The 13,039-nt window shown below is 36.9% G+C and overlaps 1 protein-coding gene across 6 annotated transcripts in view; it reads left to right on the forward strand.

The window, feature by feature from the left end:
• Positions 1 to 13,039, forward strand: part of LOC131430361 (glutamate-gated chloride channel) — a 249,491-nt gene that overhangs the window by 103,127 nt on the left and 133,325 nt on the right. For 2 of the 6 annotated variants that reach the window (XM_058595278.1, XM_058595277.1), the window contains exon 6: positions 259 to 326. The exons of the other annotated variants lie outside the window; for them this stretch is intronic. In XM_058595278.1, the coding sequence (XP_058451261.1) occupies positions 259 to 326 (68 nt within the window). The remainder of the gene's footprint in view (positions 1 to 258; positions 327 to 13,039) is intronic. 6 annotated transcript variants of the gene reach the window in all.

Here is a 13,039-nt window from a genome sequence, read left to right on the forward strand (position 1 = left end):
TAAAGCACACAGCCGTAGAAAACATTCGAGCCCTCGAAAAACCATAGACTGTACGGTTCTTCTCGTCCGAATGTTATAATGCGAGCCACTGTTTTTCTCCCGATTTAAAAACCATTCCTTTTCATTATTCTGAATCTGAATTTGCGACCAAACAAATGAAATACTTATTTATAATAAAAAAAAAACTTCCTCATTTGAACATATTCTGAGACTAAACGAAACTATTGAACAACTACTATCCATTACCCTCAATCACAGACGGTCCGGCCATTGTTCGAATCAATCTTTTCGTACGAAGTATTATGACAATTAGTGACATTAAGATGGTAAGTCCTAGTTCGAGTCTCCATCTCTCCGGTAACCAACAGTTTTTTAAATTTTCTTTTTCAATAAAGTTTTTCTCGTTTCTCGATTGTTTTGAAGTTAACCACTGGTAGATCCCGATGTTCTTTTTTTTTGTTTAACCGCTGCGTAGAAAGTGCCAACTAAGTCTTCGTTTGTTAGTTCTACTTCTACTTTCTTTTTGTTCCTAGTTTTGGTTTTAATCTAACGCGATTGGCTCGGTAGAAGTCGAGGGGTGAACGGAATTTTGTGAGCTTCGATTGAAATTCTATTGCCGAAAGATGTATTTTGCTGTACGTGCGCAAATCTACTCCTTGTTCCCGGATTCGACATGTTTTTCATTGGAAATAAGTGGCAATTATAACGATTATTTCTTGAACTCAGGAAGACATCTAAAAACCTTTAACTCTCGATGTCTATCGCAAAATTTTCGCTTTCTAGAACAGCAGTTCAAGTTAGTAGTAAATGTTACAACCCAAAATTGAAATTAAAAATGTAAAATTTTCGCATTCACGAAAAAATGCATTTTTTGTTTTTGAATATATCAATCAAAAGCTTTCCGTGCGGTACCCATCGCTTCGACATGTGTGTGTAAATCTAAAAAGGGCGAAAGCGCGTATACTGCTTCGAACTTGCACCCCTCTGCTTTCTGCTCCAGCTCCAAACTGAAAAATATAACCACAAAGTCATTCTGCTACCATTTATCAGCAACCTCTTTCTGTACAGAACAGCAGTTGCCAGCTTGCCTTGATTTTCTGATCGTTCTGTATTTGACAGATTTAGTAAATTCAATTCGAATTCCGCACAAACGATAGATCTTTCTTCGCAATTGTAAAGTGGTGTATTTTTTTTCTTCCAGCGAATCTAATGGATATTTTTAGCTGTATTAATTTAGTTGTTAATTGAATTCCGTTCCATTCTCTTGCTTCAATTGAGATGCTTTACCCATCCAAACGAAATCGTCAGTACCTTCATGTTTTAATTTGTCCGGAAAAACAGAGTCATATTTATCCCCATTTGCTTATGTTTTCCAACCCAAAACTGATTCCAAATCGTTTGGTTTTGGACTTCGTAAGCTGAAGAATAATTGGTTTCTCCGTTAAACGGTCAAAAGTCACAGTACCAATAGAATTCAAATAATTTTGTTAAAAGAAGACTACTTTTCTCCAAGAGTGTATAACCTCTAGACGTCGCACAGCGCTACGAGTTCCGATAGAAATTGGGATCTAATAGTGATGAGGGTCTCTTCTGACAGTCGTGAAAGTGTTGTTAATAGTTTTGAGTGTTATCCGTGGAAAAACTCCAGGAGAATTTTTCTCGCAAACATCAAGTGAAGAGTTTTTCCATTTCTGAAAAAGTGTCCTCCGCCCTCATAGCTAAATTTATATGACCACCTCTTCTACTGCATCATGGACTGAAACCCGCTTATGAGAAATACTGGCAGCCGGCAGAAGCCTGGCAAGATTTCGGTAGCTGTCAAAATTTTGCAGTCGAAATTGTGTCATTCTCTCGCCACGTCACGTCTTGCAAGATCGCTCTTTCTTCTTTTCTTCTGTTTGACTTCATTTTTGATGTACATCCAAAAATGAAAACAAGTTTTGAGGCCAGGTGAATGAAATGAAAATACTGGTATATTGAGAGAAGTAGCTTTGCATACCTTCTGTTAAAAATTGACCCGGACTGAAATAAAAACACCAATTTTGTTTTTAATTTTAGTACATTTCTTTACTATCGCTTTCAAAATAGGCTTCTTTTAAACCAATACAGGCATTCCAGCGGTCAATCCAATTTTCCATACACTTGCCATAGGCCTCGACCGGGACGGCCTTCAGTTCGTTCGTCGAATTACTTTTTATGTCCTCGATCGAGTCATGGCGTGTTTCTCGGAGTGGATATTTTAGTTTTGGAAATAGATAAAAGTCACAGGGGGCCAAATCTGGCGAATACAGTGCCGAAGCGATGATTTTCGTTTCGTGTTTGGTCAAAAATTCAGTCATAATCATGCAAAAAATTAGTTTTTCGATACGAGCTTGGAATCGACGCTTTCTAGAGCCAAAAGATTAACCAAAATGAATTGAATCGACCCGTAAGAGATTCCAAGATCCTCTGCTATCTGTCTAGTGCTAATACGACGATTTTCATGCACAATTTCCTTCACTTTGTCGATGTTATCGTCGTTAACAGAAGTGGACGGGAGAGCAGCATAAGGTAAATTTTCTACGATCTCACGACCCTCACTGAATGTTTTGTGTCACTCAAACACTTCTGCAACATTTTTAATGATTCCGTAGTCGAAATTCCATTTGAGACACAAAATTTCAAACAAACTCAATGCTCAATGTTTCAAATAACTAGAAATGCCGTAGTTCAAATAACTAGACAAATTTTTCGTATCGTAAACAAACACCTGCCAAACTCACACAAACTGACATATCCCGCTCAAACTTAACAGGAATGTCTAAGAAGGTTTTACCAACCTAAATTCCCAGACTGGTATGGCAGAAACAGAACCGTCAATAGCCGCTAGACGAAATTCTCTGCCGGAAACGGTTTTGGCATTGTTGTCAGACTCTTGCCGGAATTCTGCCAGTATTCCGGCAAAAACTTCTGGCAGGCGCCTGCGAATAAAAGATGGGACCATTCAAAACCACTCAAAATTAAATAAAAAGTAGTCAGTTAATGTGTATTTTAAATTTTCTGTGCGCAAAACATTGGCCTTTGTCAGAATTATGGCAGAAAGTTGATCCGAGTCTACATATGTTCCTTGTAAATTGTCACTCAGACTAACTGACTACTGAGTTCTTACTTCACTGCTCGCTTTGGACTGAAATATTCGAGCACTCAAAAATTATCAGAAGAGTTAGTTCTCCGCATTTTGTTATTCAATTTTCGATTTTACAATGCGTGTTAGGGCGAAGCCAGAGGGAAGCGCAACATGAGAAACGATGCGTCGCAAATCTTGACAGATTGCGAGGAGTCGCGCGACCAAGCTCATTTGAATCTAGCAAAACAGTATATTCAGGTCGGAGTAAACGAGCTACTTTTCGTAACGAGTTTACGCTGAACTATATGATATCTTTTTGCAAGAATCAAAGCTGCTTGGTCACGCTATCTGTCAAAGTTAACCTCTCTCCGCGAGTCGTGTTCATTTTGACTATTCGTTTTTGCACGATGACGACTCAAATGAACAGTCGATGAATCAAATTCATCTTCGACAGCTATCGGTGGTTTGGTTTCACTGGAATGATAAGGAACACAATAGCGACCTTTACACGATCATAAAAAGTCTCATTACTAAAAAGTAATGTCGTCTTTAATGAATGTGTAAGTACCATAATGATGAATTCCCCATAAAAAATTAGAAATGTCATTACTTAGTAAACATTAAAAATGACACAAATAATTCTCGTGAATGAACTACCAATGAACTGACGATGAATCAAGTTCACCTCTTGACAGCTATTCAAATTAGAACGAACGCAATGAACACATACACAAACCACTGATAGCTGTCAAAATTGATTCATTTTGTTAATTTTTGTGAGGTTATGTTATGTTCGTGCAAAACCTAATAGAATGATACAAGTATATCATGTAACAGAATGGAATGAACGTATAAAAAACGACTGATAACTGTCAGGCGATGTTCATCCAGCTCATTCATCCAGGCCTAATAGAATTGAGGAGACGGGGAACATTTTTCAAAATTTTGCTGATTTTTGCAATATTTTGTGTTCCAATATTAGAAAGTAGAGAGTATTGGGAATAGAATGTCGTCAAACCGATCATTTGATATCAGAATAATTTAGCTCAAGTGGCACGTTCCCAATATATACAATGCGGTAAAATCACAGTTCTTTTTGCAATACGATCCTAAATGCATCGCATATATTGAACAGTTGTTTTTTTCATAATTTTAAGATTGTGTCATGAATTACCATACTGTACCTCACGAAAATTCACTAAGAAATCAATTAGGTTCAATGTTGATATTGATTGTAGCTCACGGTAAAATTTTGTCAATGAAAACTATAATTGCTCACTAGTGACTGTGCGACGTCTAGTCTAGAATCCTCCCGAAATCCCAAACTGACGATTCCATTTTCAAGGTTATTTTTTCCGCCGCCGTCCAGCATGTTTAGTCCTCAAAAGCAAGTGCGATTTTAGATTCGATTTTTTTAACAATAATACTCTTGTTTTCAATCCAAGATGGCCTTGCGTGGCCTACTGCCAGAATAATCTGTAGCAAGAAGTTTGAATTTTGCTATAATCCAGGCATTCTCAAACCTATTTCGGTGAAATTCAGGCCTAATCATTGCTAATATTGCATTGTGAATTACTAACTGTGATCTCGTAATTTTGACCCAATGGTTATGCGGCATTTATTTGAATTATTATCATTTAACGTTCCAGAAAATGTATATGATATAATTGCCGCTGCCGTACCATCCTGCTATTCTCGAGCAGAGATGACAGGTAAAAATTTCAAATATCTGCAGACATGGTTTCAAAAGTCTGTAAATGTAACAAAAAATCTGCGATCAGCAAGCATGCCTTGCTAGTAGCAACTTCTCTATTAAGTAAGACATGCAAAACTGACTTGGTGAGCAAAAAAACCAAAGGTCGCGGCAATTTCAAAAGTCTTTAAATTTGGACGAAAGTCTGCGAAAAATTCGATTTTCAAAAGTCTGCACAACAAAAAATGTCTGCAGTACTATACCCGAAATCTGCAGATTTACAGACAAATCAGCAGATCTGGCATCTGTGCACTCGAGAGTGATGCGATGATTTCTGGCGATGTTTGAACTGTCATTCTTTATCAGAGATGCAGAGATGCCAGGCCTGCAGATTTGTCTGTAAATCTGCAAATTTGGGGTATAGTACTGCAGACATTTTTGTTGTGCAGACTTTTGAAATTCTCGCAGACTTTCGTCTAAATTAACAGACTTTTGAAATTTTTGCGACCTTATCTTTTTTTGCTCGCCAAGTCAGTTTTGCGCGTCATACTTCATAGAGAAATTGCTGCCAGCAAGTGCAGATTTTTTTTTCAGATTTACAGACCCTGTCTGCAGATATTTAAAGTATGATGCACGGACTCTGTTGACAAGCAAAAGCTACGGTAATTTAAAAAATTTGTAAATTTTTATGAATTTAGATTCTTAGACAAGTCTTCTGACTTGGCATCCCTGACTCTTCCGTAATCAATTCAAACATTGATTATTACCTTATTACCTATAGTGAATGGTCATAAAGCTCAAACCCGGGAGTGTTCACAATATTCTAAATTATCAAATAATTATGAATTTTCTGTTCTATTCAAACCTAGTGTCTCAAAAGTTTAATTCCTGTGACGAAGAGTCATGTGTTTATTTGGGTGTTTTACTACAAGTGTTTCAGTATCCTTCATAATTATAATGAACACTTTTCCTAAGCTGACGAATTATTTTGGAATGATTTATTGACTGCAGAAACAGAGAGTATCAAAGCCATCTTGGATTGCGAACAGGGTGTTCAGTTTCCTACGTACCATAAAACGTACCATAAAACGAATTTCTGTCACATAAGACACAATATTCATAAATTACACTGGTAAATGGTACCCCTTATGATATGTAAAAAAAACTGATATTCAGGCATAATTTTCAAGGAATCATGGTTTATGGCAAATCAAAAACTTGTATGGTTGAATCTACATTCGGGATAAATTCTTAAACTAAACACAAAAGATTGTTGGAAATATAAATAAAACTATACGAAAAAGATAAAAAAACACATATTCCAATCTGAAATTGTATCAATAAAAAATAACTAGAAAATTCTTCTAAATCAGACCAAACCAAAATAAAATTGTCATAAATTCGATACAAACCTATCACACTCGTCAAAAGTTATTAAAAACTAAGAGTTAAAGGAGGACATAGTGATGCACCCTACTATTTTGGATCAGTTCCCATTTTTTGCTTATTCAAAAAGCAACTGTAAACCAGATAAAAAACTCTTTGGTTAAATTAATTTAAGTAGTCAAATAAAGAATCAGTGACATAAAAAAATATAAATAAAAAATTGTAAAATCCAATCATCTGTCAAATTACTTACACTGAGATCGGTTTTACGCGGTGTTTTACTCGGCTTATCCTACGCGTATTTCCGAAGTTACGCGGTGTTTTTACGTGGATTTTCAAAGTTATCCGGTTTTCTTTTGTCTTTTAAATCGATTTTCTAACACTTAGAAACTATATTTTTGAGATTACGCCAGATCTCGAAGTTTAATGCATTTCATTTTTCAGTCGAAAATCAAAAACTTGTAAAAAAAAAAATTTTTTTTCGAAATTACACCAAATCTGGATGTTTCATTCTTTTCTAAGACATTCGGATTAGAAAAAAAATCTTTAGTTTTGCGGTTTTTGACTACGCGAATTCCCGAAATTACGTGTTTTTTGCGCGTTTTTACACGGTACGTATCGTAAAAAAAAGACCTATAAACAAACTGTATCCTAAAAATGCCACAACTACTGCGTAAAATCCAATTGAACAAAAACCCAAAATAAAATAACTCAAAGTGATATGAAAACTTAACAGCAGAAAAGCTAGTATAATCAAGATCGACTTAAATTTAATCAGAATTAAACGGGGAAATAGATTAGAAACATGACATGCCGCGAAAATGTTACCACAGAGACGGAACTCGAGCCCATACTGAACTCTTAATCTGGGAAATTGGAGAAACAATTAGTTAACTACGGGTACGAGTCCCATCTCTGCGGTAACATTTTCGCGGTTTTCATCACATAGCTGCATTCACATGTCATTTATCCAATCTGTTTTCCCTGTTTGATGCTGATAAAATTTAAAACTAACTCAACACTGCTCTACGTCTTAACAAGACTAAAACAAATCAATGAAGATCGTCTTGTTCCGATTTGAGTTTGGAAATTTCGTACACGTATTCTGTACGGCAAACAATCAATTTTGCATTTACCGAATTGAAAAAAAGGACGAACCTTGAAAAGTATACAATTCTATGTAATTGATCAAGAGTAATTCTGATTGACTTCCTACAATTACTTCTTGGAGAACCATTGTTTGCAATTAAAAAAGAAAGTTCTTAGAAAATTGTTACATACAAACTCCTGAAAATAAAAGATATTTCGATATGAAAACACAAAATTGAACTCAACTTAACACAAAATTGAACGAAATTATTTGCACTGAAACAAATTGAAAAAAGTTTTTTAATTCTTGCACAAATTTAGCACAAAAATGTATATCAAATGAAATTTAAACTAAATCTAATACTAGGCCAAATTCAACCAAATCCGAGCAAAGCAGCCAATGAATATTGCACTATCGAATTTTAAACATTATTGGAAAAAAAATTGCTAGAACAAACCTCCACAAATCTGAGGGAAAATTATCGCGCAATTACACAAATAGCACAAAAAAACAACATGAATTTTACAAATAAATCCCAGAAAGAGAAGGATAACACGACAGATTTCACATACCTACTTCGATTTGGATGAAACTTAGCACACGTCTTCTGTGTGGCAAACTATTTGCTTTGCACGGAGACTAATTTGACTAATTTGTGTATATTTTTGCATGCACTTTCTTCGAAGTGTTGTAATTCGGAAACTGTAAATTGAACGTAAAAGGGGTCTACGAAAAAGTTGTGCGCAATCAATAGGACACTTTTGAAAACTACACACTGAAAAAAAAAATTGAGTCCATTCTTTTTAGCACATCTAAGATTCACACAAATACAGTTAACCTAATTGAAACCTAAAATTACCACTTCCCAATAATCTAAACTTACCTAAAATTTGTTAACAACAACTTTTTTTAAATTTTATTCGAATTAAATAATTGATGAATGCGTGTTTTATTCATCTTCATCTCAGTATATTACTGAGGTCCATCTTTTTCTCAGTATATTACTGAGATCCTTTTTTACGCGTTTTTTTAATGCGGTTTTTCACGCGGCTTTTTTTAACGGTGATTTCCGAAGTTTGGCGGTTTTGTTTTACGCAGATTCCAGAAGTTACGCGTTTATTTTACGCGAATTTTCCAAGTCATCCGGTTTAATTGTTTTGTCTTAGAAATGCATGAAACGTCGAGATGCGGTGTTTTAAAAACAATTTTTTTTCAAGATTACACAAGATTTGGACGCTCCATGCATTTCTAAGACATTCGAAATAAAGAAAAATCTTTAGTTTTTCGATTTTTTTCTACGCGGAATTTCCATTTGCGCGTTGTTTTTTTACGCGGTACGTAAAAAAAGATCTCAGTGTATATTTCAAAAGTTTCCTATCGATTTCCTGCAACTTCGTCTCAGATACCAAATTGAAACAAGTAAAACTTTATGAATTACGATTTAAAGAAAACACCTAAGAAAATATTTTCATGAGACGAATTCACTCGTTGAAAACAAATGGTTTGCCTTACTTAAGACGTATGCAAAGTGTGTTATAAATCGGATCAAGTCGATCCTGGAACATCAAAGGGAAAGTTTACATCACATGAATCTGTTCTGTATTGTGTACTTTCATTAGTGTAACAGTTTGTCAGACAGGGATGCCAGATTTGCGGAACTGTTCGCTAATTTTTAGAATTCTTATGAGAGCTGACGATTTTTTCCGCCTGCTGTTTTTTTTCTGGTTTCTAAGGAAATCTGCAAGTTTCCAGTGATGTTTTTTCCAGATTTTTAATGTTACTGACTGAGGTTTTTGAATGGTAGATCCATCTCGGTAACCTTACCAAATTGAGCACTTTCATTGAAGATGAATTTCGCACTAATTCGAACAACCAGTACCCTCTGAGATTTTAATGAAACTTGCTGTACATGAAGACTTTGTCACAAAAAAAAACACTTTGCATACTTTGTTTTTTTACAAAAATGATCTAGACTCGCTTTTGAAAAAAGCCAAACTTTGCTTTTACTATTTTTTATTGCAAATGGCTATAGTCGAAGACTAACCAACCCGTTTTGTATGAGTGATCTTTACCAAATTATTAAAGTTTTGGAATCAAAACCTGGGAAAATCCTAATCGACTTCTACACTGAAATAAAAAAACTATTTTAAAATTTTCAAACTGATTTGCAAAACAAAACATTTTTGATTTGGATGACATTTTGTTACAAGATAGGTGATGTTCTCTACCTACAGCCAAAATTTCAATTTGAACTGCTCTGCACTGATGAGTCAAAGACGAAACGTAAAAATAACAAAATTTCAAGTTTAAAGAAAAAAGTTTATTGAAAAAAAATGTTCTTTATTTACACTGATTTTTTTTAGTTTAATTTGATCGAAAACTGATCCAACGAAAGTCATAATTATCTCAGAATCGTTTCTAAGGAATAAAAAAGATTATTAAAAAGAAGACGAAATTTTTGACATTGGATAGGGAACATAATCATCTATTTTGTAACAAAATTTTATCCATATCGAAAATGGGATTTTATTCAAATCGGCTTTAACTTTATATAATAAATTTATTAGAATTGTCACTAACGAAAATCCACGAATCATTATTATGCCACATTTGTTGAATATCTGCAAAAGTGGCATCCCTTACTGTACCATGGCCTACTGAGTGAGAGGTAAGATTTCTTACTGGCAATGTCTCATTCAATCCGTTAAAAAAGTATAGATGCATGTTTGGAAGAACGAACTGGACAGCAAATAAGTGAGCTGGTGAGCTGCGATTCTTTTAAAACGAGCTGCGAGCTGTCCGGTCACTTTTATGGTTCGATTCACTGGAACAGTTCAGGAGCGAATTGGTCATCGCCAATCGTCTTTTTTTTTATCAAAGAGCTCAATAATGAGTTTAATTTAAACATTGTTAGAACCAGGAACAGCATGCAAAAGTTAGAATTAGAATCTGAATACGATGAAACTCTGCTTGAGCAATTAAAATTAGTCAATAGATTGCGTAACATTGGTTTTTTTTTTTTTTTTATTCAATAACATATATTAAGGCACACTGCGTTAAGCTATAAGATGCCGAGGGCATTTTTATACTACTTAAAATTAGAGTAAATTAGAATCTTCACTTTCATGACCATATTTTCCAACTAGTCATTGGTGGAGGCTGTTCGGTTGGTGACGTTGGTGCCTGGTGACGATGGTATGCATCGATGGTGGTTTCATTCTTCGTGTGGGTCCGCTGGAAACACCCCCGGGCAACAAGAACCCGGCGAGTGGCCCGCATGTTGATCGTCGACTCGGCCCTCCGGGGTGGTGAATTTTGCGGAAAAGAAGGAGTGAAACAGAGAGAAATAAATGTTGTTGAAAAATGGGGTTAGAAAGCGAAATTACTTAGGTCAGCGAAAAGATCTAATTAGTTCACGTCGAGATAGTGAAGAGACGAAAGAAGGGGGAGCAAAAAAAATTAGTGTCAGCACAAGATCTTGTTAGTTCCGAAGAAGATGGTGAACAGATGTTGGATGAGGAGTTGCGAGCGGATGTTAGAATCGAGCTTGAATTGAAATATCATCGGAGGATAGCAGAACACAGATCAGACTTGTAAGTTGATGTTTTTTATGAATTGGTACAAGAGTGACATATAGGGAAGGTCTCGATGGGCCAAAACGTCTCGTACTGGAACCCCAGGTGATATACCTCGGGCCCGAAGGGAGTCCATTAGCTGCGATCTGGTGCCACAATACTCGGTACATGCCCAGACAATATGTTCAATGTCGTGATAACCCTTACCGCAAGTGCAGAGACCGCTCTCCACGAGGCCGATACGCCGGAGGTGTGCATTCAAGATGTGGTGATTAGACATGAGCCGGGACATCACACGAATGAAATCACGACCCACATTCATCCCTCTGAACCAAGGTTTCGTCGATACCTTCGGGATAATGGAGTGTAACCATCGTCCCAGCTCCCCATTACTCCATGAAGTTTGCCAACTTTCGAGAGTCCTTCGACGAGATATACTGAAAAATTCGTTGAAGCAAATTGGTCTTTCGTAAATTTCACCATCTAATGCGCCCGCCTTGGCCAATGAGTCTGCCTTTTCGTTGCCCGGAATAGAGCAATGCGAAGGGACCCAGACTAAGGAAATTTGATAAGACCGTCGAGATAAAGCTCTCAAGTGTTCCCGTATTTTCCCCAGGAAATATGGGGGATGCTTTTCTGGCTTCATTGCCCGGAGAGCCTCTATTGAACTTAAACTGTCCGTGACAATGAAGTAATGGTCTTCGGGCAAAGTTTCAATGATCCCAAGGGTATACTGAATAGCAGCTAATTCTGCGACGTAAACTGAAGCAGGATCACTGAGTTTGTATGAAGCGGTGATGTTTTTGTTGAAGATACCGAAGCCCGTGGACCCGTTGAGATTTGATCCGTCAGTGTAGAACATCTTTTCACAGTTGACTGCTCTAAACTTATTGTAAAAAATATTGGGGGCCACTTGAGGGCGTACGTGATCCGGAATTCCACGAATCTCTTCTCTCATGGATGTGTCGAAAAACACAGTTGAATCAGAAGTATCCAAGAAATGAGCACGGTTGGAAGCAAGCGAAGAAGGGTTAATATTCTGAGCCATGTAATCAAAATACAAGGACATAAAACGGGTTTGAGAATTAAGCTCGACAAGCCTTTCGAAGTTTTCAATCACCATCGGATTCAAGATATCGCATCGGATTAACAATCGATATGAGAGATCCCAGAATCGGTTTTTCAACGGTAAGACGCCCGCCAGGACTTCGAGACTCATCGTATGAGTCGACTGCATGCAACCTAGGGCAATTCGCAAACAACGATACTGAATTCTTTCCAGTTTAATGAAATGGGTGTTCGCGGCGGATCGGAAACAGAAGCATCCATATTCCATAACGGACAATATCGTTGTTTGGTATAGCCTGATCAGGTCTCCTGGGTGGGCACCCCACCATGAACCAGTTATTGTACGAAGAAAGTTGATTCTCTGTTGGCATTTTTGTTTCAGATACCTAACATGACATCCCCAGGTGCCTTTGGAATCGAACCAGACCCCGAGATATTTAAATGTGAAGACCTGAGCTATGGTTTCACCCCCCAGTTGAAGCTGTAATTGTGCTGGTTCTCGCTTCCTTGAAAATACAACCAGCTCAGTTTTCTCCGTAGAGAAATCGATACCCATTTGAAGAGCCCATGTTGACAAGTTGTCGAGAGTATCTTGTAATGGTCCTTGGAGATCGGCAGCTTTGGGTCCTATAATAGACACAACGCTGTCGTCGGCAAGTTGCCTTAGCATGCAAGGTGTGTTGATACATTCATCAATGTTGTTCACGTAAAAATTGTATAAAAGGGGGCTTAAGCATGAGCCCTGAGGAAGACCCATGTAACTGAATCGTATTGTCGACAAATCACCATGCGCGAAATACATGTGTTTCTCGGATAATAGATTAAACAAAAAGTTATTCAAAACTGGCGAAAGACCATGCTGATGCAACTTCTCAGACAGGATATTTATAGAAACTGAGTCGAAAGCCCCCTTGATATCTAGGAAAACTGATGCCATTTGTTCTTTACGAGCAAATGCCATTTGAATTTCTGTTGAGAGCAACGCAAGACAATCGTTCGTTCCTTTGCCCTTGCGGAAGCCAAATTGTGTATCTGAAAGCAAGCCATTAGTCTCCACCCAATTGTCAAGACGAAAGAGAATCATTTTTTCGAACAATTTCCGGATGCAGGAAAGCATAGCA

Source organism: Malaya genurostris, chromosome 2 (assembly GCF_030247185.1).
Source record: "Malaya genurostris strain Urasoe2022 chromosome 2, Malgen_1.1, whole genome shotgun sequence".
NCBI lineage: Eukaryota > Metazoa > Arthropoda > Insecta > Diptera > Culicidae > Malaya > Malaya genurostris.